This window comes from Trichechus manatus, unplaced genomic scaffold (genome assembly GCF_000243295.1).
Source record: "Trichechus manatus latirostris isolate Lorelei unplaced genomic scaffold, TriManLat1.0 scaffold00194, whole genome shotgun sequence".
Taxonomy (NCBI): Eukaryota; Metazoa; Chordata; class Mammalia; order Sirenia; family Trichechidae; genus Trichechus; species Trichechus manatus.
In genome coordinates, this window is record NW_004444130.1 from 2,747,770 (window position 1) to 2,774,447 (window position 26,678).

The 26,678-nt window shown below is 41.6% G+C and overlaps 1 protein-coding gene across 1 annotated transcript; it reads right to left on the bottom strand.

The window, feature by feature from the left end:
• Positions 1-201: 201 nt before the first annotated feature.
• MLKL (mixed lineage kinase domain like pseudokinase) lies at positions 202-26,435 on the bottom strand. Its single transcript, XM_023741929.1, is given in 12 exon segments — positions 202-416; positions 681-730; positions 915-1,066; positions 3,917-3,998; positions 6,226-6,250; positions 6,253-6,360; positions 8,011-8,108; positions 18,546-18,729; positions 19,159-19,254; positions 22,988-23,183; positions 23,185-23,405; positions 26,337-26,435. Coding segments are annotated over 11 exon segments (1,425 nt in total). The 5' UTR covers positions 23,404-23,405; positions 26,337-26,435.
• Between the last annotated feature and the right edge of the window lie 243 nt (positions 26,436-26,678).

Here is a 26,678-nt window from a genome sequence, read left to right on the forward strand (position 1 = left end):
TTCTCTTTGTTAAAGCCATCCACTTGTGGTATTTCTATTATAGCAGCACTAGATGCCTAAGACACCAACAGACACATCGATTCCCCGTGCCACCCAGCTATAACAACCAAAAATATCTTCAGACATTGCCAAGTGTTACCCGGGGGCAAAATCACTATTGGGTGTGAACCACCATATTAGAGCTTGTAAAAAGGAAATCTTTCACAAATGTGAAGGAACGTGCGTGGCTCTTGCTCTTTGGAGCTGGAATATGGAACGACCAGAAAAAGCCCTGACATCAACAAGGGGCCGCTCGGAGGGCTCATAGGCCCGGCACCCATCAATGATCTCCTGCAACTCTGGAGGGCAGTCTTCACCCAGTGGCTCCTGGTACCCATCTGATTCTGCCAGCTCACGGATCCTCCTAGAATCACAGCCTAGCATGGAAACAATAGGATGGAAGATTTAAAAACCGGCTCTGGCACTCACACATCTCTCTGGATGCTGATGGCTAGCATCAGAACTAGGGACTTTCAGTATCGAAAAAACTACAGAGCTTCCAATAACTCCACTGGCCAGCCCAGGCAGTGCCCACATTGGAGAACAAAGCTCCTAGAAAGCACTGATGGGGAATTGCTCATCCACTGAAAGGGGTCCCAACTCCAGCCAGCACCATCTGACCCAGCCTTCACACTCATCACCTTTAAATAGGATCTTCCCAGTGGCGATTTCCCAGAGGACGATTCCAAAGCTGAAAGAAAACCAGGGAACTAAATAATCATAACAAGTTTTCCTTTTTCCACACCCCTCTAGAATTCTCTGATTATTACCCAATTCGTTCAACAGAGTTAAAATGGTCCTCGGAGGTGGAGTTAGACTTGAGCTTTCATGTCCTTTTCATCTGCAGTAGAATCCAAATGAGAACATGAGCATACCTGTATATTTCAGCTTTTATGTCATATTTATGATACACATTTTTCAGTCCCTGGGGTGAAACGTATGCTGTAGAATTGACTTTCTCTGCTCTTCTTTCCTTAACTTTCCTGCTGATGGATGTTTGTGTTTTGCTCAACTCAAATCCTGCAAGCTAGATATGGAGAGGTGACTTAGAAACAGGAAGATATCGGGTAGGGGAGGGGGGTGGTTGGTGCTACACATGATTATCAGGGAATGGTGTTTTACCATAGGAATTTATTCCCAGTGGTGTTTTTTTTCTGTGTAGCTGCTCTATTGACTGATATTATGTGTTCAACTTAGTATAGTGCAATGACCAAGAGCAGCACAAAGAAATTTCTATACAGGAATGATGGCTGTTGTATGAATGAGCCAAAGATGGCATCTGTATTTCAGCCTCAGGTTGGTTATTTCTTCATAACAGGCTGATGTCTGCTACTTCAAAAAGCCTGCTGCACCAAACTCAAATTTTTATGTATCCAGTTGTTTTAAAAATAGCCTAAGTAAGCAGATTTTTAACCATTTAGAGCCTGCCTGTTTTGCATACCTTGTAAAGATGCACCCAATATCTGCCAGACAGAGATAAAATAAACCCTGTAGTTACAAAGACCCCAAGCCGCTGCCCTTCAGAGCACTCTGACCCAAAGACTCCACCTTGCTGCTGAGGAATGCTTTGCTTCCCCTCTCCCCTGGGGGTTCCATTGCCTTCTTCCCCTTCTGGTGACTCCCTGTGCCACTTGCCTTCGGAGGGTCTCCTGCTGGAGGGGACTGACCCCTCCCCATATTCAGCAACTGTCAATGCACTGGCCCTAGTAAATACTGCCATTTTGTAGTCATATCTTTTTCCTTGATCAGCCCCCAAATCCCTCAAACTCACTAAATGGCAATGATTACTTGAGCTAGTGGTTTAAGCACTTGTAAGACTTGGTGAGTCATAGTTGTTGCTAGTATTATTATGGTAGACCCAAAGCTTTCTCAGTAGAGTACTTAACTCCACTTAGTGAGGGTGGAGAGGATAGACGGTGCCACCACATGGCTTGCTTTCTCTCAAAAGCAGATTAAAAAATGACATGGGGTATCCACTCAGTCCTATCTGATGCTATAGAGTGGCTAGCTTGTTTCTTTGGATTTTATGTGACAACTGTGAGTTATCCCTACTGACCTATTTGCTGTGATCATGCATAGACAATGCAATGTTCTAAAAGGAGCCATAGCACCATTGAGGAGCCCTGGTGGCGCACTGGTTAAACGCTTGCCTGCTAACCGGGAGGTCACTGGTTTGAACCCACCAGCCGCTCTGTGGCAGAAAGATGTGGCAGTCTGCTTCCATTAGGATTACAGCCTTGGAAACCCTATGGGGCAGATCTACTCTGTCCTATAGGGTCACTATGAGTCGGAATTGACTCAATGGCACAGTTTTTTTGTTTTTGTTTTGTTTTGTTTGTGTTATCCTTGCTCCATGCACATCTGTCATTAGTGCCTTCAGTGTGTAGAGAGCTGCCAGCCCCCAGCTCAGCCAGATACCCAGATCTAGGGGCAAGGTCAGGAAAAGGATAAGACACTTTGGTGTCTCTTCCCCTTTCCTTTCTTCTTTCCTTCCATTCATTCATTTACATGTTTACTGAACACTGCATCTTTGACATCCAGCACTGTGCTAGATACCAGGGATAAAAGGTTGAATAGGACATGATACAGTCAGGTAGGATGAAAGTCATGCTAGCGATGGAGACAGAGTGTTTGGGGAACACCTACATCACCATTAAGAGTCCCTGGGGGTGCAAACAATTAACGCACTCAGCCGCTAACTGAAAGGTTAGAAGTTCGAATCCACCCAGAGGTGCCTCGGAAGAAAGACTTGGCAATCTACTTCCAAAAAATCAGCCATTGAAAACTCTAGGGAGCACAGTTCTACTCTGACACACATGAAGTTGCCATGAGTTGGAATCAACTCTATGCCAACTGGTCATATCACTACTGGCATAGAAGAAAGTCATCCAAAAGGCAGAAAAGACCTGCCTTCTATATTTGAGCACCATCCCTGACACTCAGTGCTGGAAGAAAGAAAACCAGCTATGGATGACAAAACACTCTTTCAGCATCTGGGAGTTATGGATATAGAGTTAACAAAAAACCCTTTCCTCTTCTGTATGAAATTCTGACCTTTAGTTAACTGTTTAGCTATGTTCCCACGGAAACATGATAAAAGTAGACTGTCACCTAAATAACAACGCTAATGATAACAATGACCCCTGACTGGCAAATTGCTTCTGGATGGGAGAGGTTTGGGGACCTATTCAAAATACCTGATAGGGATGCTGTACTTTGCAGTGACTCTTATAACTGGCATGTCTGTCCCTTGCAGGTACACTGGAAGGTATGCCTCTAGAGTTGTTAAAACAGATATTGACTCCTGAGGGTCATGAGGTTTCTAGGCCAGGATGTCCCTACACCCATGTGATAGAAGTCTTTTACTCGTGCACCCGGGGAAAGGGCAAAGAGAATATCTCCTGGACGACTGTGTGCACAGCTGTGAGGACTCCCACTGGAGAGGAGGGTTTGACATGACCCTGTTGGCAAGCTGTGCTTCCTGCCTGAATTATAAGCTTCTAAGTGACTCTGACAGCCAAGCATGGCCTATGGGAGTCCTGTGAGTCTGAATGTTTAGGTGGACCTAAGGAGATCCCCTGGTGGGTGTTGCAGGGACAGAGGAGTGATATCCAGGCATCTAAGGGAATGGACTCTTAGCCCATCCCTTCTAGGTGGGCAGTGAGGGAAGGTGGGCACCAGAACAGGAGGCCAGGATTGAGTCTGTCCTATGATGTGACTCCTCTCCCTATACAGGCAGGGGAAGAGTTGCATTCGGTTTTAAAATTAAGGCAGAGAAACAAGCAGGTAGAGGCTTTCTGGGACACCGGTGTGTCTCTCCCTACACCAAACAGTCACACAGGTTTAGCTCAAGAGACCCCTGGAAGGCCCTGCTCACCTTCACATGGTAGCCCTCAGCAACCAGGAAGCTTGTGCTGCTGATGTTTCTGTGGAGTTCAGGTTCTTCAGAATGGTGCAGCCTGATATAATCAAAGGCAGAGAGATTAATGACCTTTGTGCAGGTACTCTTAGGGGGCTTCACAGTCACTACCAGGATAATGAGGCTAGCCAGTACCATGCCTTCCTCATAGATAGCTAGCCATGGATAGCTGGGAAAAGTGGGGCGCAGAGGCAAGATCTGATAATTGTGTGCAATGAGTATACAACAGAGCTAAGATGCAACTCAAAGTGTCCATTGAACAAGCGGGCAAAAATCTTTGTGGAGTGTGTGTGATCTGGTCCCCAGCGGTGACTTCAGGCAGGGCGGGATGAAAGTGTCTCTGCAGTGGTCAGCCTGGAAAATGCTGGGCAGACCAAAGTGCTCAGAGGCATGGCTGGATGGCTGGACCATGCCTAGGGCCCTTCTGGTTGAAACAGAATGTGAACCTGGGGTTCCTACCAATTTGCAGCCAAGTACTTTGGATTAATGGAGCCCTGGGTCCCAATTTGTTGTATAGAGTGTGCCTTAGGCAGGTTCTCCCAGACACAGACCATGAGCCAAGGATTTTGGTACAAGTGATTTACTAAGAAAGTGCTCTGAGGAGAAACCAGTGAAGAAGTGGAGGACGCAGAATAGGTAAAAAGAAACCAAGCAGAGTGTGATCTCTGGGGAAGTCTCAGCCTCAGCCTGATCCCAGGGGAACTCTGGAGCATAATTCCACCTAAGGGTTTGTCCTGCTCGAGGCAAAGGAGCTGGACTTTTGTACTCACATCAGTCAGTCAATGGCTATGGCTATGGACTGCATGGGGGAGAGGAAAGGACATTCCTGGGTACTTCAGCTCTCTGTTTAAAGGCAAGGAGCTCCAGTGCCCATGGATAATCATCTGGAGATTGCAGCTGTGAGCTGTTATCAGCAAAGCATGCAGAGTGGGACATGGGTACATAAAACTGTACCCAGGGTCAGAGGCCATCTGGATGGGCACCAACAACGTCCCCTACAGCCTCCAAAATTACTTCTCATAAAACCCGCTAGTTAAGGGGAGTCAAGCAGAAATAAACGTTATAGTTTCAAATAAACAGCTAAGGCAGTATTTCTAAAAGTATGGATGCTATGTTATGCAAGATTACACAATAAGAAAATTACCTTTCAATTTATTTCCAATATCTCTGGTTACATTACAGAGAAAGTCTCCGTTTGGCTCAGGCGTCTTTAACAACCCTCTAAATCTTCTAATACCCTCTTCGTAGAAAAAGAATGTGGGTTACAGCATCACCCAGCTAGAATTTAATAATGTTTTGTTTTCATTTGTGGTCACCTAGCAGTGGCTCAGCTGCTAATCGAAAGGTCGGTGGTTTGAACTTATCAGCCACTCCGCTGGAGAAAAAACCTGGCAATCTGCTCCTGTAAAGATTACAGCCTCAGAAACTCTATGGGGCAGTTCTACTCTGTTCTATATGGCCACTATGAGTTGGAATCTACTCGACAGCACATAACAACAACAATGAACTTGTGGCAAGTGATACTGATTTTCAATTTATGGCTGTAATAGAAAGTGTTCTTCTCCTTTACTTTACTGAGGTAAAAAATGTGCGTCAACTTAAAGAAAAACACTAAGTAATTAATCCCACTGGTATTGTGGATATGGTAAGAAGATGGCCTGTGAATGAGTGACCTTTGGGGACCTTTGAATCAAAGGAACCATAAATTCTGCATGTGAGAGTAGGTAGTGTTGTTGCCAAATAAAGTACAGGACACTCAGTTAAATTTGAATTTCAGATAAACAATGAAAAGAAAATTTAAGTATGTCCCAAAATTGCATGGGACATACTTATTTATACTAAAAATTATTTACTGTTTATCTGAAATTCAGTAGACCTGAAATTTAGTATAATAGTGTCCCACGTAATATTTGGGACATACTTATACTAAAAATTATTCATTGTTTATATGAAATTCAAGTTTAACTGGGTATCTTATATTTTCATTTGCTAAATCTGGCCACCCTACAAGTAGAGCCTGTCCAACTCCATGAGAACAGCCTAGACATTAAATTCAACCCTTAATTCTGTGAGTTGGTGCTCAGTGGGTTAAGAATCTTTTTCCTTTCCGATCTAAGGTCCTATATTCAGAGTAAAAAGTAAAACAGCTTATGGAAGGAGAGATGAACTGGGACTTCCTGGCCTGTTCGCCCATCATCTCTGGGGTTATCAGTAGGGTAGACAGTCTCATCCAGCTCTTCTAGGCGCCCTTTCACCCCATCTGGCACCTGTACAAGCCTCGGGCTGCCCCAGGGATAGGAAGATGCACACACCGAATTCCAAGTTCTGTTCCTTATCTAGTAGTTCCCTCAGGGTCCCAAATTCACAGTGCTCCATGATGATGCAGAATTGAGCAGGATTCTCTGAGGGAAAGGAGCCAGATACTATGAAGAGCTAGCCCCAATCAGAGTCCACCTCTCCCCTTCTCTCTACAGAGATAGACTTAGCTCTGCTGTGAGCCCCATTTCCTACCGCATCCTCCACATCTCACCCAGTTTGTTCTCCAACCTCGTTGATTGGGTCATATATCCCCAGAGTTCCCATTCTTCTGCTTCATGGTATTTGCCATATTGTAATTCTGTATTTGTTTGAGTAGTTATTTGAGGAATGCTTTCCAACTCAACTGTTAACAAAAAGGGCAGGAAATGTGTTTGTTTTGCTCACACTGCACTCACGAGTAGGAGTTTAATAAATATGTGTGGAATGAATGAAAGAATAAATGCGTGAATAAATGCCACCCGTATTGCAGGGGCTGTATAGGGGAACTCAGACAAGAAGTCAAGGTCTCAGTTCACGGGCCCAAAATGCAAGAAAAACACAAAGCGAGTCAATCACCTCCGCCATCCCCCCAGAGAAAAAACACCACTGAAAGCTTTCCTCTAGATGGGGATCTCATGTTTCAAACTCAGGTTGGCCTGAGGCTGTGGAGAAACTTCCAGACTGGATAAGACAGTAGTGGCTCTGTCCTCTCTGAGGGCAAAAGCAGCAAAATGTTGCCAACAGGAGAGGCCAGGCCATGAGAGAAAATGCAGCCACGTTAAAAGATAAAAATGAAAAAGAACCTAACACATGAGGATCTTGGTAAAGGCACAGGTTCATTTAGTTTTTAGATTAGATCTACACTAATGATGACCAAGGGTGGATTTCTTGTTTGATTTTCATCAGTCAGCTTTATAATGTTTTGTAGCAACAAAATGCACCCACCACCCAGGCCAGCATCTGAACAAGAACCTTTTGGCTCTCAGTGGAATGGCAGGAGGAGATGCGGCCACTTTAGTGCACGCCACCCTCAGGCTGATTGCCCAACTTCAACTCTGCTCTCCTGAAAGAAAATGGGAACTGTCACGGATTGAATTGTGTTTCCCAAAAATATGTGTCAACATGGCTAGGCCATGATTCCCAGTATTGTGTGGTTGTCCTCCATTTTGTGATCTGATATAATTATCCTACGTGTTGTAAATCCTAACCTCTGTGATGTTAATGAGGCAGGATACAATCTACAGGAATAGGTTGTATCTTGAGTCAGTCTCTTTTGAGATATAAAAGAGAGAAGCAAGCAGAGAGGAGAGGGACCTCATTACCACCAAGCAAGAAGGGCCAGGAGTGTAGTGCATATTTTGGACCCGGGGTCCCTGGACTGAGCAGCTCCTGAACCAGGGGAAGATTGATGACAAGGACCTTCCCCCAGAGCCAACAGAGAGAGAAAAACTTCCTTCCCCCGGAGCTGGCGCCCTGAATTCAGACTTCTAGCCTCCTAAACTATGAGAATAACTTTCTGCTATTAAAGCCATCCACTTGTGGCATTTCTGTTATAGCAGCACTAGATAACTAAGACAAGAACTTACATCTTGAATACAAAAAAATTAATGATGAAAATAATAACACTGCGTAGATTCCACACTTCCAGCTGTTCTTAAAAAAAAAAAAAGAAAAAAAAGATCAACACTTTATATAACACAGAAGATATATTCCAGGCCACTGAAAGCACGATCAATCCCAGAAGCATCCCTTACCTTTTTCATCAATGCAAATCCCAAATATACGAAGGACGTTGGGAGAATCAAATTTCTTCATGGTTCTGATCTCATTATTGAAAGTTTGCCTCACTGTTCTATGAGGGTGAGAGAGGAAACTAGAATGTCAGAACTGGAAGGTCCCTTAGAGAACTTTGAATGTAGTGACCCTCTGTGTATGTGTGGAGGGTGAGGTATTGCCAGCATCTCCTGGGGATAAGTACTGGTGCTGTGCTGATTCCAGCTACTGACAGCAGGGTGTACTCAGAACTACTCAGGCGGCAGAAACGTTAAGATTCACTTAGTTCCTAAGGGTCTGTAAAGATAGCAAATGGGGCTTGCTGATCTGTTTTCACTATTTCCAACAGGCTCACAGAATTGTATTTATAATGGTATTTTTCATGTATATATATATTTATTGTGGTTAAATATGTATGACATAAAATTTGACATTTTAATGATGTTTTTCAATTCAGTGACATTAATCACATTCACAATGTTGTACAACCATCACCATTATCTATTTTCAAAAGTTTTTCATCACAGTTATCTCTGAGGTTCACTGTTCAGCCTGGGAGTGGACAGCCCCGTAAAACCAAATGGGACTAACGAGGTACAGGAGTCCAGTGACAAGGGCCAGAAGGCAGAAGGGGACAAGGAAGCTAGTGATAGGGAAACCAAAGTTGAATAAGGATATTGTTGATGTGTTGTGAGATTGTTAACCATTGTCATAGGGCAACATGTGTAGTAACTGTTAAATGAGAAACTATTTTGTTCCGTAAGACTTCATCTTAAGTGAGAATAGCAACACAATTGGAAGAGCGTAGTCAGTGTCACTGAAATGTGCATGTAGAAATTTTTGAAATGGTGTATCTTTGGCTATGTGTATTTACACCAAAAAAAAAGGTTGAGAAGTTAGAGGGTTGACATGTTGTGGGGTTGTTAACCAGTGTCATAAAACAATATGTGTACTACTGTTTCATGAGAAACTATTTGTTCTGTAAGCCTTCACCTGAGGTATAATAAAAAATAAAAATAAAGATGACACCTTGCATTCTGAAAAATAAAAAAAAAAGTTTTTCATCACCCCAAACAGAAACCCAGTACCTCTTAAGCAATAGCTCCCCATTTCCCCCTTCCCCCAGCCCCTGGTAACCACTAATAAACTTTGGTCTGTATGCATTTCCTATTCTAGATATTTCGTAGAAGTGGGATCATACAATAGTTGTCGTTTTGCATGACTTACGTCACTCAGCATAATGTTTTCAAGGTCCATCCATGTCATATCATGTATCACAACTTCTCTTTATGGCTGAACAATATTCCATTGTACGTATGTACCACATTTTCTTTATTCATCTGTTGATGGACTTGGGTTGTTTACTTTTTTTTTTTTTTTTAACTATTGTGAATAATGCTGCAATGAACACTGGTGTACGAATATTTGTCTGAGTCCCTGCTTTCAAGTCTTTTGGGTATATACCTAGGAGTGGAATGGCTAGGTCCTATTGTAATTCTGGAGCCCTGGCAGTGCAGTAGTTAAGAGCTTGGCTGCTAACCAAAAGGTTGGCAGTTCAAATCCGCCAGCCACTCCTTGGAAACTCTATGGGGCAGTTCTACTCTGTCCCATAGGGTTGCTGTGAGTAGGAATCTACTCGATGGCAATGGGTTTGGTTATGATAATTCTATGTTTAACTTTGAGGAACCACAAACTGTTTTCCACAGTGACTGCACCATTTTATTCCTCCACCAGCAACGATGAGGATTCTAATTTCTCCACATGCTCTCCAACATCTGTTATTTTCTATTTTTTTGATAATAGCTATCCTAGTGGGTGTGAAGAATTGTATTTTTATGGCTGATAAAACTTTACTAGAAAAACTAAAATATCAAGTTTTTGTTTTCGTTTTAGGCTGTAATATTTGGCAGATGCTCCACTAGGCTGTTTTGTGTGTTTTTGATTAACAAGAATAAGGAAACTAAATATTACTTCTTAGGTAAAATTTTATAAACAAAACCTCTTCTAAAATATGGGCCCTCAGAGGTGTGGGCAGGTGAATCATTAACAGGGACCATGGGAACCACCTCCCCAATCCAGCCTGCTCATTCTCTCAGAGCCTGAGGCTCAAAGAGAAAACGGGATTGCCCAAGGACTGTGAGAGAATCAGGGGCAGGTCCAAAGCCCAGCCCAGTCTCCTGACTTCTGCTCCCTGTCTGCTCCTTGACATGCTTCCTAGCACTTGGGGAGATGGTAAGAGGAGTTTCTTAGCAAACATCAGAAGGGGGTAAAAGATCAAGTCCTGCTCCTCTGACCCTTTCCCTCTTCCCCAGAGATCCTGAAGCATACATCTGCCCAGTCAGGGGGGCTGTTCACTTCTTCCCTTGGCTGCTTCTATGTGTCAAAATGGACAACCCAAGCCTTTCACCATGGGAAACAATTTGAGGAAATGGAGGCCAGTTAATTCAGGAGGAAGCCCATAAACTATCTGCTAGTAACTGAGTGCAGTTTAGGAAAGACACACCTAGTGCCTGGCGGTTGACTTCCTCTTCCTCCCCAGCATCAACCCTACAAGGTGGTGGTGATAGCAGAGATGGGCGTGAAACAGTACAAAGGATAGGATATAGGTTCCCACCAAGATGCAACTAGAATGGGCTGCTGGCTGCCTCCTCCCAAATCAACCCTAGAGAAATTACTGAAATAGAGGAAAACAGGATTCAGAAACTAACCATAACACAGCCACATATATTCTTGAACTATTAAATATATATAGAACTCCACACCTAACAACAAAAGAATGCATATTGTTTTTGAGCATATACGGAACATTTATAAAAACAGACCACGTATTAAGTCAGAGAGAAAACCTCAATAAACTCCAAAGTATCAGTATTATTAGGACTATTTTCTAATGTTAATGCAATAAAATTGGTAATTAATAACAAAGGGATAGCCTAAAAATCCTGTATGCTTGGTAACTAAATAAATAACCACTAAATAATCTCTGGATTGAAAATAAAATTGTAAGAGAAACTAAGAAATACTTAGAATTGAATGATAAAAACACTAAATGTCAAAATATATTGCGGATGACTAAGGAAGCACTTAGATGGAAATTTCCAGTTTAAATATATTTGTGAGGAAATAAGAAATGTTAAATATAAACTAAGAATTCAGAAACAAAATGTAGAAAATAATAAAGAAAACAGAATAAATAAAGTAGATAACAACAATTTCAGATATTTGACAAAAATAGCAAAACCAAAAGCTGGCACTATGAAAATATTTATAAGATAGACTGCTGGCAAGACTGATTAAAAGAAAAAGGTATAAGTCATAAACCAATAAAATACAATCTAGAAAAGAAATAACTACATACTCAACAGAGATGAAAAATAAGAAAACAATGGTGAACAATGTGCTAATATATTGAAAACCTAGATAAATTTCTAGAATATTTAAAATGCCAAAACTTCTGCAAGAAGAGAGAGAAAAATTTCTTTCTGCTGTTGATTTCTAATTTAATTCCACTGTGGTTAGAGAACACACTTTGTAAGATTTCAATCCTTTTAAATAGAGGCTTGTTTTATGGCCTAACAGATGGTCCATGGTCTGTCCTAGAGAATGCTCCATGTGCACCTGAGAATAATGTATAGTCTGCTGTTGTTGGCTAGAGTGTGCTATAATGTGTTAGGTCTAGTTGCTTTATAGTGTTAAGTTTTTTAGTTGCTGATCTTCTAGCTAGTTGTTGTATCCATTATTGAAAGCAGGGTCATTGAAGTCCTCAATTATTGTTGAAATGTAATCTCTCTCTTCATTTCTGACAACTTTTGCTTTATGTATTTACAAACATGTTTATAATTGTTATGTTTCCCTGATGAATTGACCCTTATATCATAATAAAATGTCCCATTTATCTCTAGTAGCAGTTTTTGACTTAAAGTTTATTTTATTATTTCAGCTCTCCTGTGGTTGCTGTTTGCATGGTATATCTTTTTCCACTCTTAATTTCAATCTAGTACTATCTGTGAATCTAGTGTATCACTTGTGGATAGTATGTATGTGGATCTTATTTTTTTATCCAGTGTGATGATATCTGCCTTTAGATTGAAATATTTAATATACTCACATTTAATGTAATTATTGATATGGTTGGGTTTACATCTGCCACTTTTCTTTTTGTTTTCCATATTTATCATAAATACTTTATTCCTCTATTCCTCCTTTACCAAAAAACCAAACCAGTTGCTGTTAAGTTGATTCTAACTCATGGTGACCTGATGTGTGTTACAGTAGAACTCTGCTCCATAGGGTTTCCAATGGTTGATCTTTCAGCAGTAGATCATCAGGTCTTTTAACTGAGGTGCCTCTGGGTAGATTTGAATCACCAACTTTTCCGATAGTAGTTGAGCACTTAACCGTTTGTGTCACCCAAGGACTCCATTCCTTCTTTACCACTGTCTTTTAAGCTAATAAACAAGTGTAGCAAGGTTATAGGATACAAGATCAATATAAAAAAATCAGTTACATTTCTATACATTAGAAATGAAAAATCTGAAAATGAAATTAAGAAAAACAATTCCATTTACAATAGTATACAAAGAATAAAATACCTAGAAAATTTGACAAAACAAGCACAAGACTTGTACACTGGTAACTACAAAACATTATTAAAATAAAGAAGACATAAATAAATGGAAAGACATCCCATGTTCATAGATTGGGGATAACAATTCATATCTACTCCAAACCAAAACCAAACCCATTGCCACCGAGTCAATTCCAACTCACGGAAACCCTATACGATAGGGTAGAACTGCCCCATAGATTTCCAAGGCTGTAAATCTCTTTGGAAGTAGACTGCCACATCCTTCTCCCTTGGAGTGGCTGGTGGGTTCAAACCACCAACCTTTTGGTTAGTGGTTCGCTTAACCACTGCACCACCAGGGCTCTGTTCATACCTACTAGAATGACTTTAATCAAAAAGTCAGACAATAATAAGTGTTATCTAGGTATCTACATGAAATGAAAACATACGTCCACACAAAAACCTGTACATGAATATTCATAGTAGCCAAAAAGACGAAACAACCCAAATTTCTATCAACTAATGAATAGATAAACAGAATATGGTATATCCATAAAATGGAACATTATTCAGCCATAAAAAGGAATGAAGTACTGATGCGTGCTACAACATGGATGAACCCTGGAAACATTATTCTAAGTGAAAGCCAGCCACAAAAGGGCAAATATTGTATGAGTCCGTTTATATGAGATATCCAGACTAGGCAAATCTATAGCAACAGAAAATAGGTGAGTAATTACCTAGAGCTGGGAGTGTAGGGGTAGAGCTAATAGGGAATAACTGCTAATAAGATGAGGTTTACTTTAGGGAGGATAAAAATGTTCTAAAATTAGATTATGGAGATGGTTGCATGACTCTGTAAAAAATATTAAAAAATCATTGAATTGTACAATTTAAACGGGTAAATTTTATGGTATATAAATTATATCTCAATAAAGTTGTTAGAAATACAATCTCAATAAAATTTCAATATGTATTTTGAGGAATGTGATAACACTTTCTGTAATATTTATTTAGCTAAGTTAACCTGAAAAAGGAGAGTAGAGAGAAGGAAGTTGTGTCTTACCAGATATTGAGACTTCCTACAAAGTCATAGTAATAAACACAAAATGGTACTGGTGCAAAGACAGACAAATCGACCGATGGAACAGATTAGAGAGGTCACAACCAGATCTAAATACCTATGCAGAGTTAATATACAATAAATGTGTCACCACAAATAAATGGGAAAAGAATGGATGATTTATTAGATGGTATAAAGAAAATTGACTTACTATGTGAATAAAAATAAATCTATTGTGTTGTTGTTGTTGTTAGGTGCCTTTGAGTCGGTTCCAACTCATAGCGACCCTACGTACAACACACCAAAACACTGCCTGGTCCTGCACCATCCTCACAATCATTGCTATGTTTGAGCCAGTTGTTGCAGCCACTGTATCTATCCATCTCGAGGGTCTTCCTCTTTTTTGCTGACCCTCCACCTTACCAAGCATGATGTCCTTCTCCAGGGAGTGGTCCTTCCTAATAACACCTCCACAGTATGTAAGATGAAGTCTTGCGATCCTTGCTTCTAAGGAGCATTCTGGCTGTACTTCTTCCAAGACAGATTTGTTTGTTCTTCTGGAAGGCCATGGTATATTCAATATTCTTTGCCAACACCATGATTCAAAGGCATCCATTCTTCTTCAGTCTTCTTTATTCATTGTCCAACTTTCACTTGCATATGAGGCCACTGAAAATACCATGGCTTTCGTCAGGTGCACCTTAGTCCTCAATGTGACATCTTTGATTTTGAACATTTTAAAGAGGTCTTTTGCAGCACATTTGCCCAGTGCAATACATCATTTGATTTCTTGACTGCTGCTTCCATGGGCATTGATTGTGGATCCAAGTAAAATGAAATACTTGACAACTTCTTTTCTCCATGTATCATGATGTTGCTTATTGGTTCAGTTGTGAGGAGTTTTGTTTTCTTTATGTCTTAGGCTGGGTTCTCTAGAGAACCAAAACCAATAAAGCATATAAATATAGAGAGATTTATATCAAGGAAATGGCTCACATGATTGTAGAGGCTGGAATGCCCAAGTCTGTGGATCAGGATAGAGGCTTCTCTCGATTCACATAGCTTCAGTGGCTGGAGAACCCAAGAATGGCAAGTCGGAGAGCAGGGCTCTCGCTCGCAGGCTGTGAAGATCGATGAATCCCAAGATCAGCAGATAAGCTGATAGCTCAAGTCCCAAGAACTGGAGGTCAAATGAACAGGAGGCAGCTGCAGGATCCAGAGTGAGCAAAAAAGCCAGAATGCCTGCTTACATTCAGATGCAGGCCCCACTCCCAAGGAAACTCTCTTTCAGCTGATTGGCTACTCATAGCAGATTCCATCATGGGAGTGATCACATATAAACACTGGGAATCTTGGCCCAGCCAAGCTGACACACAATCTTAACCATCACACTTCATGTTGATGTATAATCCATACTGTAGGATGTAGTCTTTGATCTTCATCAGAAAATGATTCAAGTCCTCTTCACTTTCAGCAAGCAAGGTTTGTGTCATCTGCATATCATAGGTTGTTAATTAGTCTTCCTCCAATCCTGACGCTCCATTTTTCTTCATATAGTCCAGTTTCTTGGATTATTTACTCAGCATACAGATTGAATAAGTATGGTGAAAGGATATAACTCTGACACACATCTTTCTTGATTTTAAACCATATAGGGTCCCCTCATTCTGTTTGAAGCACTGCCTCTTGTTCTATGTACAGGTTTCTCATGAGCAAAATTAAGCGTTCTAGAATTTTCATTCTTTGCAATGCTATCCATAATTTGTTATGATCCTAATGCCTTTGCATAGGTAAACATCTTTCTGGTATTCTCTCCTTTCAGCCAAGATCCATCTGACATCAGCAATGATATCCTTCATTCCATGTCCTCTTCTGAATCTGGCTTGAACTTCTGGCAGTTCCCTATCGATGTGCCACTGCAATCGGTTAATTATTTTCAGCAAAGTTTCAATTGTTATGGCCCCCAGACACCCTTTTAGCTCAGTGGTGAAGTTATCTCCAAGGGAGATATCTCCTGGGAGTGGACAGCCCCATAAAACCAAGTGGGACTAATGAGATACAGTAATCCAGCGACAAGGGCCAGAAGGCAGAAGGGGACAAGGAAGCTGGTGATAGGGAACCCAAGGTTGAGTACGGATATTGTTGATGTGTTGTGAGATTGTTAACCATTGTCATAGGGCAACATGTGTAGTAACTGTTAAATGAGAAACTATTTTGTTCTGTAAGCCTTCATCTTAAGTGAGAATAGCAGCACAATTGGAAGAGCGTAGTCAATGTCACTGAACTGTGCATGTAGAAATTTTTGAAATGGTGTATCTTTGGCTATGAGTATTTTCACCAAAAAAAACGTTGAGAAGTTAGAGGGTTGACATGTTGTGGGGTTGTTAACCAATGTCATAAAACAATATGTGTATTACTGTTTCATGAGAAACTATTTGTTCTGTAAGCCTTCACCTGAAGTACAATAAAAAAAAAAGAAAAAAGAATAAAAAATTTCAATTGTTTGTGACATTAATGACATTGTTCAATAATCTCCACATTCTGTTGGGTCACCTTTCTTTGGAATGAGCACAGATATGGAACTCTTCCAGTCAGTTGGCCAGGTAGCTGTCTTCCAAATTTCTTGGCGTAGACGAGTGAGCACTTCCATCGTCACATCCGTTTGTTGAAACATCTCAATTGATACTTCATCAATTCCCGAAGCCTTGTTTTTCACCAGTGTCTGCAGTGCAGCTTGGACTTCTTCAGTACCATTGGTTCTTGATCATATGCTTCCTCCTGACATGGCTGAACATCAACCAGTTCTTTTTGGTGGCTCTGTGTATTTCTTCCATCTTTTTCTGATGCTTCCTTCATCGGTCAGTATTTTGCCCATAGAATCCTTCAATATCGCAACTGGAGGCTTGAATTTTTTCTTCAGTTCTTTTAGCTTGAGAAATGCCAAGTATGTTCTTCCCTTCTGGTTTTCTAACTCCAAGCCTTTGCACATTTCATCATAATACTTTACTTTGTCTTCTCAAGCCATCCTTTGAAATCTTCTGTTCAGCTCTTTTACTTCATCATTTCTTTCATTTGCTTTAGCTACTCTGTGTTCAAGAACAAGTTTCAGAGTCTCTTCTGACATCTATTTTGGTCTTTTCTTTCTTTCCTGTCTTTTTAATGACCTTTTGCTTTATTCATGTTTGATGTCCCTGATGTTATTCCACAGTTCATCTGGTCTTCTGTCAGTAGTGTTCAATGCATCAAATCTGTTCTTGAGATGGTCTCTAAATTCTGGTGGGATATACTCACAGTCGTATTTTGGCTCTCATGGTTGTGTTTTACTTTTCTTCCACTTCCACTTGAACTTGCATACGAGTAATTGATGGTCTGGTCTGCAATCAGCCCCTGGCCTTGTTCTGACTGATGATATTGAGCTTCTCCATCAACTAGATTCTACATAATCTCACATATAAAGGTGGAATCCAGGTGGACTAAAGCCTGAATATGAAAAATAAAACGATAAAGTTAATAGAAAAAATTATAGAATACTTTCAAGATCTAGGGGTAGAGTAGGGCTTTTAAAACAATCTGAAGAGCACAAATAATAAGGCAAAAATTTGGTGGACTTAATTATATAAAAATTAATGATGTCTGATCGGTGATGGGCAAAGTTAAAATATACATAATATGATGAGAGAAGACCTTTGCAATGTTTAAAACTGACAAGTGATTAATTTCCACAATAAACAAGAGTCTTCTACGAATCAACAAGACAAAAACAGCATCCATGACAGAAAAAAATGCAGAGGATATGAACAATTTATAGAAGAGGAAATCCAAATAGCTAACAAACATATGAATAAATTCTTAAACGTATTAGTAAACAGAGAAATGCAAATTAAAAGAACAATAAGATATCACCTTATAAGTACAAGTATGAAACAAATTAGAAAGCTGGATAATACCAAGGATTGGTGGAGATGTGTGAAGATAGCAGCTCTCGTGCATTGCAGGTAGGAGTGTAAATGTACTTCTGAAGAGTCATGTGGCAGTACTCAGTTAAATTTAATATATGCAGACTGTATGGCCCATCAACTCCTCTACTGGGGATATAGCCCAAAGAAATTCTCATATGGATTAGTAAAGGAATACTTATGCTGGCATCATTTTTGGTGGCAGAAAATTGGAAGCAGACTGGGTGCATCACCGGAAAAATAGGTGAAATGTGGATCTACATCATGGACAGCAGTTAGAAAGAAATGATTACATGTACAGTAGCATCATGGAACATGATGCTGAGGGAAAAAAGTAAGTAGGCATCAGGTGGCAGTGAGTTTCTATTAAGGAGGAAGTAACAATTTGGAAAAGGAGGATGAGAATGGTTGCACAACTTGAAGAATGTAATCAATGTCACTGAATTGTACATGTAGAAATTGTTGAGATGGCGTAGGTTTTGTTATATGTATTTTCACCACAATAAAATTTTAAAAATGGGAAAAAATGAAAAATAGGCATCAGATATATAACACAGTACCATGTATGAAAATTAAAAATGTATGCACACACAACATGCATTTTGCAAGAACACATACAAATAAAATGATCCATTAAACACACTAGAATTATTGTTTATGGAGGGGATAGGGATCAAAAAACAGGCATAAAGGGAGTAAATTTTAAAAATACATAAATACATGAATAAAAGAGAGAACTCTCTGGAACTGAGGTTGGAAGACACACATTTAAGTCTGGACTCTTTTCCTTACTAGCAGAGGGCAAGCCATTTAACCCTTCAGGGCCTGAGTTCCCCATCTGAAAATGGAGACAGTGACACCTCTGTTCTTGGGGGGTTATAGGAAGCAAGTGAAATGATGCATATGAGAGGACTATCCAAAACAACTTACCCAATACTTGTGGCCTGGGGATTGCTGAACGCTTTTATGGTCACTGGACATTTGTGGTATTCTCCTTTATACAGTGTGCTGTCTTCATTTTTCCTTAGCTGGATCCATGGGGACCCTGAAATCTGCTCCTTCTCTATCTCTTTGATCTGCTCTTGTGGGAGCTTATTTATGGGTTTCTTCAAGTCTAACCTCAGCCCCAGGAGAGAAGGAAATAAAGGGTCAATGAGACGGGGTAAGAGGCACTTTATTGACATGTGAGCAGGGCATTCTACACCACAACTCAAAGCTGGCTCCAGCTGACTGGGGGAGAGGTTCCAGAGGCTTTGAGTAACCGGCTACAGGGTTAACAAAAATGTGTTATGAACTTTTCTTTCCCTCCTCTTCAAATCCTGCCTATCTCTCCACCCTTAACCTCCATCCCCACCTATCTCTCATTTTGGAGTTCTCCCTACTCCTACTCCTGGCTAGCCATAATAAACACATGCAAAAACCTTTCAGCTACCCAGCACAGAACATGGACAAAAGGAGGGCTGGGGAAGACTGGAGTTTCTAGTAAACAGATGACTTCTAGTTTGGGTATAGTCAGAAGCAGCAGTGCATATGATTAACTTACATTGCCTCAAGGTTTCAATGATTTTCATGTTGCTTTCCAACTACCTCAGTAGAAGGTCTATATTTTCCTTTTCTGCAGGAAAAAGAGCAGCGAATACTCAAAAATAGAAATGCAAATTAAAACCACACTGAGATACCATTTTTACCTATTGTATCCATCGCGGCAGGAATTACTACTGCTTGCCAGTACCCACCGCTCTACTTCTAAGCATACAGGAAATACCTTGAAACGTTTGACCACATGCCTTGCTTTTTATTTTATTTTTTTAAAATTAAACCATAGCATAATCTAACCTATCCTGATTTATATGCTCAGAAATATTTTAAAAATTGATAACACTCTATCTTAGGACAACCAACCTTCCCAGTTTGTCCAGGACTGAGGGGTTCCTGGGATGTGGGACCTTCATTTCTAAAACCAGGAAAGTCTCTAATGGAAAAAAGTATTGGAGAAACAAACTATCTCATACATTGCTGGTAGGGGTGACATTTGTACAACCTCTGTGGAGGGTAATCAGACAACCTCTATCAAAATTTAAAATGTCCATATTCTTTGACCCAACACTTAGATCCACTAATTCCACTTCTAGAAATTTTCCTGGAGAGGCGGGGCCAAGATGGCAGAATAGTCAGACGGCTTCCTATATCCCTCGTACAGCAAAGACATGGAAAAACAAGTGATTTGATTGTATGTGAATATCTAGGAGCCCTGAACAAGGCAAACTTGAAGAATCGGACTGAGTGGCAGGGGGAGAGGGAGACAGTTCTGAAGAAAGGAGAAGTGCCAGACCAGACTTGGCTCCAGCTCTTCAGCCCCGACTGGCTCCAAGGTATGCAGTGAAGCAGGCAATCGGCTGTGCACATGCGATCAGGAGGCAGTTGCCATATCGAGAGAGATCCAGCAGCAGAGATTCTGCGTGGACATTCCAAACCAGTGAAAAGCAGCTCCCAAGTGGCTAAAGATAAGTATGTGCGTGCGGCCTTTCTTGGGGATTTAAAGAAAAAAAAGCCCATTTGGGCAAAACCTCTCTCTTTTACCTCCTCCCTCCCCACTCTGCACCTGTCCGGCCTTCTGAAGTGAGTCCCCTGGGCCGGAAGTAGATGGCAAAAGGCGCCCTGACCCATTCTCCTGGCCTTGGAGAAGGAACAAATAAGCTACTGGCTTCCCTAAGCCAGGAACTCAGGGTAGGCACAGCTCCTTTGCTAGCCACAGGCATAAGGGGTCCGTAGACTCTGAGTGCCTTACACTCTTGTATAGACTTGTGGGGACCCATCACAACAGCATTAGCCCTCACTACCACAGTACAACAGTGTAAACATCTGAAGTCTAACTTCAACTGTTTCAGCTGTGAAGTGGCAGATTTGTGACCCTCGACACAGCCCTGCCCTTTGAGCAGGCAGCTTTACCGATCCGCTTGAGGACTGGTGGCTCCACCTAAGCCACCTAGTCACCTGTTACAGGGATCCAAGAATAAGCGGTGCCCTCGAGTCTTTACAGCCAATGGAGTAGGGTGCTCATAGTCCGGCTGCAAAACTCACCTACCTACTCGCCCTAGGGAATAGGGACACACTTTCCTTTCAGACTCTCAGGGACAGCCATCGGTCCCCTGCCTGGCTCAGCATGTGACCGCCTATTGCAGCCAGATACCTGTGTCTACACCCATGCCTCTCTAAGACTGTAGGTGAGAGCCTGCACCACACACTTGGTGACCGACTGCCTGGACACCTGAGCTGAACCCATATAGGAAAATTTAACAGACTCCTGTGTGCACATACATAGTTACAGAACTAACTACCTGGTGACAGGACATTAGAGCTTCAAAGGCGCCAATAATCAAACTAGTGCACAAAAGCAGCCTATTGGGGCATATCAAAACAAAACAAAACAAGAAGCTAGGACTCACTAAACAAATATAAAATAAAATTATAATAACTTATTGATGGCTTGGAGACAACGGTCAATATCAAATCACATAAACAGGCAGTCCATGATGGCTTCAGCAAGCTCCCAAAATAAAGAATCAATAAATTCTCTGGAGGAAGAGAATTTCTTGGAATTACCAGAGGCAGAATACAAAAGATTAATATACAGAACTCTTCTAGAAATTAGAAGGGAAATTCTATAAAATGCAGAAACAGCCAAAGAACACACAGACAAAGTAGTAGCGGAACTTAAAAAAGTTATTCAAGAACATAATGACAAATTTAATAGGCTGCAAGAATCCATAGAGAGACAGCAGTCAGAAATCTGGAAGATTAACAATAAAATTTCAGAATTAGACAACTCAATAGAAAGTCATAGGAGCAGAACTGAGGCAGTAGAAGTTAGAATTAGTGACACTGAAGATAAAGCACTTGACACCAACTTATCTGAGGAAAAATCAGATAAAAGAATTAAAAAGAATGAAGAAACTCTAAGAGTTACGTGGGACTTTATCAAGAGAAATAACCTACGAGTGACTGGAGTACCAGAACGGAGGGGATAACAGAAAATACAGAGAAAATTGTTGAAGATTTGTTGACAGAAAACTTCTCTGATATCATGAAAGATGAGACGATAACTATCCACGATGCTCATCGAACCCCACATAAGCGAGGTCCCAAAAGGAAGTCACCAAGACATATTATAATCAAACTTACCAAAACCAAAAATAAAGAGAGAATTTTAAGAGCGGCTAGGGATAAAAGGAATTTTCCTGAAAATATCCTGAAACAGATACAAATAGGCTCAATGCAGCACTATTTACAATAGTGAAAAATTGGACATGACTTAAATGTCCACTGATAGGGAGTTGCTTAAATCTAGTTCATGTATACTCTTGAACTGTACTAGACAACTCTGTGAATATTCGTACAGAACAATATTCAAGATGACTTCATGAGAAAAGCAAGAAGCAAAACACTGTAGTCAGCACACTTCTGATTGTGTAACCAGCAGCAACAAAATACATATACTTAAATCTCTGGAAGGCTATACAAGAAGCTGGTAGGACAGATTGTGTTTGGAGAGGGGAACGGGGCCCTTGAGGTCAAGGTCAAGAGGGAGATTTACTTCTCACTCTGTGCCCTTTTTGTAACTTTTGAATATTGTACTATGTGATTTTGTTACCTAATAAAAAATGTTTAAAAATTTTTAAAAGCAAGAACAGGAAGTTAACCCTGTGTCCCAGGCTGATGACATGAATGTGCCTCCCACCCCCATCAGGAAGTGGACCGATGAGCACTGACAATTACGAGGCTGGGAGCCAATCCTGCCCTTCAGCTTGAAGGAATCAGCTTCTAGAATTCCAGGTATTGTGTCAAAGAGAGAATGCAGAGGCAAAGGAAACTCATCAGTACCCTCTTTCTTCCCTGGTTTGCCCAAATTTCAGCAGCCCCCACCATATCTGGGCCATGGATTTTAGGAGTTCTTGGCCACATGTATAACCCCGTTGCTGCTGAGTCGATTTTAACTCTTGGCGACCCCATGTGTTATAGATTAGAACTGCTCCATGGGGTCTTCTTGGCTGTAATCTTTACAGAAGCAGATCACCAGGCCTTTCTCTGAGGCACTGCTGGGTAGTTTCAAACCGCCAACCTTTTTTTTAGGTTAGTGGACGAGAGCCCTGGTAGCACAACAGTTAAATGTTCAGCTGCTAACCGAAAGGTTTGCAGTTGGAACACACTAAGTGACTCACAGTCTGCTACCATAAAGATTACAGTCTAGAAAACCCTGTGGGGCAGTTCTACTCTGTCACATGGGGTCACTATTAGTCGAAAATTGACACCACAGCACCCAACAACAGTTGAGTGCAAACCATTTGGTCACCCTTCCTCCCCCCAAAACATACTCATGTCTTCCTCTGCATCTCGCTGATCCTCCTTTTGCCAGGGCTGATGGAAGGTCCGTTGATCAACCTGAAGCACCAGCGAGAGCTCCTCCGAGACGTCTCTCAGCCTCTTGTTCACTGCACTAAAGAGTATTTTGTCAGTCCCTGCTGTAAGAAACTTTTGGACATTGGATTTATTGTTGAACTTTTTTATCTGCATCCTTAGCTTCCTCCAGGACAGTCTGGAAACTGAGCAGGGCAGCAGTTAGCTGCGTGGACAGGTTCTTCTGTCCTTGGTCCTGGAGCATCTCCAGAGGCTGCAGCAGGCCATGGATGTGTTTCCCCAAGCGCTGGCACTGGTTCCAGCAGTATTTCATCTCTTCACACTGTTGGTAGACAAGCTGGCCTAAGGAGATGATCTGCTTCAATTCATCCATACCTGGAAGAAACTGATGGAATTCGTTTAAGTCCCAGAATCCCCTGCATGTTTAACACTTAGCTAAGGGAGAATCAAGGGTGTCTGTAATTTGAACACCTGAAGAGGTGCCCCCGCCATTCCAAAATCTGTCCATAATAACAGAGTTGTTGCTGAAAGTGTTGGCCCTGCTAAGACTATATCTCCCAGCCCCCCTTGCAGCTTGATGTGGCCATGTAACTAGTTCTTACCAATGGGATGTGAGTGGAAGTGATACATGCTGCTTTGGAGTCAGGCAGGTTTGTTTCCTCTATACTCTTATCCCCTCTGCCACCTGGATGCACAGGATGATGTGGCTGTAGGGATGCCAGAACCCCAAAATAGAAGGATCCTGGGTCCTCGAATTATTGCTTGGAGGAGAGCCACCCATATCTGAAATATCTGCCATGGACTGTTAAGTGAGTGAGTAATAAACTTCTACGGTGTTAGAGCCATTACATTTTGGGGTCTATCTGTTACATCAGTTTAGCCTACATATGCTAACAAATACATCCTGCCAAAGTGCGGGGGTTAACTTCAGAGGCCAGGCAGGTAACTTAAATAAGTGAAATGAGCTGGCCTAGGAACAGTCTTTAAAGCCACAAAGAAATATGTTTCCTCCCATTTTCCTTGAGACATGTGGACCACCTAGTCTTTCATTTCTCCATTTTTGATAGAGGCAACAGTACAAAAAACAGTTCACTACAGTCCTGTAAGAAAAAAGCAGCATATGTGCAATGATAAAGACAACTGACCCATGGTCTCATCGTCAGGGTGACCAGAGGGAGGACTGGAAAGCTCACGCCCTGTCTAAAGAAGGCAGGGGCTACCTATTAAGTCATCAACTGTTGCTCTTCAAGCATAAAGGGCCCAGTGATGAAAGATCTTCCAGTTGTTCAAGAGCAGCCAGAAATCTGGATTTTTATGTTAAATTTCTAAATCACTCTTTTAAATATTGCAACCAAGTCAAAAAGTATTTTAAAAACTGTGCAGTCCAACACCGTGTGAGCCAAATGAAACATGTCTGCCAAATGAATATTGCCCATGAACACCTAGTTTGCAACATTGGCCAATGATATTCAGGACTGCAGAGAAGTTGGCATCTGTCAATCTCACATTTTCTTCTCTCTCCCCAAGGCCCTGGCATCCTTCCTTCCCTAGTCCTCAACTGATACACCTTTGTTTTGGTTGCCTTTAGAGTTATCCTAATTATATAACAGATAATTATACCTGTTAGATAACAGGCATGAAGGCACTCCTAGAAATACTCAAGCATAACAATGATTGTGGAGTGTGGCACAGGACCGGGTAGTGTTTCGTTCTGTTGTACATCGGGTCGCTATGAGTTGGAACCGACTTGACGGCACCTAACAACAATAACAGAAATACTCAGTGGAGCTTAGCTATTCCCAGCTAAAGAGCAGATGCCTTCAGGGACATCTCTTGGGACTCCTGAGAGTAAAGAGCTTTCCACCTTCTCTAGTTCACCTTAGGCAGAAGCAGATGTGGAAGTTTTGTTCAAGAAACCTTGCAGATTTCAGCTTCCTAGCTCCAAGACATAATCTAGATTTTATTACCAGCCTCATCAAAAAGTTATATCTCAGCAATACAAAAAAAAAAAAAACCCAAACCCATTGGCATCAAGGCGATTCTGACTCATAGCAACCCTGTAGGACAGAGTAGAACTGTCCCATAGGGTTTCCAAGGCACACCTGGTGGACTCGAACTGCCAGCCTTTTGGTTAGCAGCTGTATCTCTTAACCACTATGCCATCAGGGTTTCCATCTCAGCAATAACTAGTCAGAAAAACATAATGAGAAAAAGGTCCCACTCATATAAACAAGAAAAAAATGTTTAATACGTAGGAGTAAATTTTACAGAAAAAGTGCTGGAGTGACATGAAGCAAACTACACAAAAGAGAGCTTAAAGAAATGTCATATTTCTGACTGGAAATATTAAAAATTATTAACCTGGCAATTCTTTCCAAGTGTAAACCCGATTTAACGCAGTTCCAGTAAAACTCCCAGTGGCATATATCTGGGATTGAAACCAAATGATCCTAAGGCTCATTTCAAAGAGAAAATTACTAGCAAGGATAACCAGGACTTTTTAAAAAATAAAAATAAGGGGATGTACCCCGTAAGGTATTAAAATGTATTAAAAACTGCAATAACTAAAATTGTTTTGGGTTTGGTGTCTGAATAGGCAAGTCAAAGCACATGAGATAATTAAGTATATAATAATGATATCGAAGGGATGGAGAGGAATATAAACACATACACACTTTGACTCAGCAATTTGAACTTTTAGGAACTTATGATATAGAAACATATCTGTGCATGTAGACGTATACCAAGACAGTCATTGCAGTGCTATTTATAATAGTGTAAAACTGCTAATAACCTTTTAAGAATATGTTCATGTGATACTTGTAGTACAATGAGGGGGAAGTTAACTAGTTTTAAAAGCAAAAAAATCTTAAAATGGTAGTAACAGTATAAATCCATAAATAACTGTAATGTGACTTCCTACACACACACACTATATAGATATATATATCTCTCAGATATCCCTTTCCTGATGAGATACTTACATCAGGTTACTCTCCTTGTGCCTGAAGTGGCCCCCAGAAAAGGAGGCGGGCATAAGCCCTTTTAAGAACTGCAATCACCTGTCTTGGGAATTTCCCCACAACACCTGGAGCTCTGTCTAGGGCTGCGGGACCATTCCTCTGAGCCCGTTCCTGAGGCCACTGCCCCTCCGGGACCCTCGCCCCCACTCCGCGTCTTGCTTTGGCAGAAGCTAGAACCCTCCCGAGCAGCTCGCTCCACCACCCGGGAGGAGGAAGTTAAACCAACTTGGTCCTGACTTCCAGGAAATCCGCTGTGGATGACCTCCCACCCGGGTCTTCATACCGGTGCAGGAATCTATGTGCGCCGCGCTAGGGCATCAGATCTGTCCCGCGCCCAGTTTCAGGAAGACTTCTCCTCCCGCCGCCCTCCGACCACTGCGTCTGCTGGGTGGCGAGTCTCTGAACGCGAATTCCCCGGGGAGGTCCCTGGTCCTCCGCGCCATCTTCCCTCGGGGCCCCGTCCTCCTGTTGGCCGTCCGGGCTCGACATGTGGCCGAATGCAATACTGCTGTTCAGTTTCCTCCCGAAGTGGAACCTTCGGCTTCACAGCTGCCCTGAGTCGGGTCCCTGCACGAGTCGCCCCAGGCAGCCTGCTGGATGGCTGTTTCTGTCCCGCGCGCCCTGC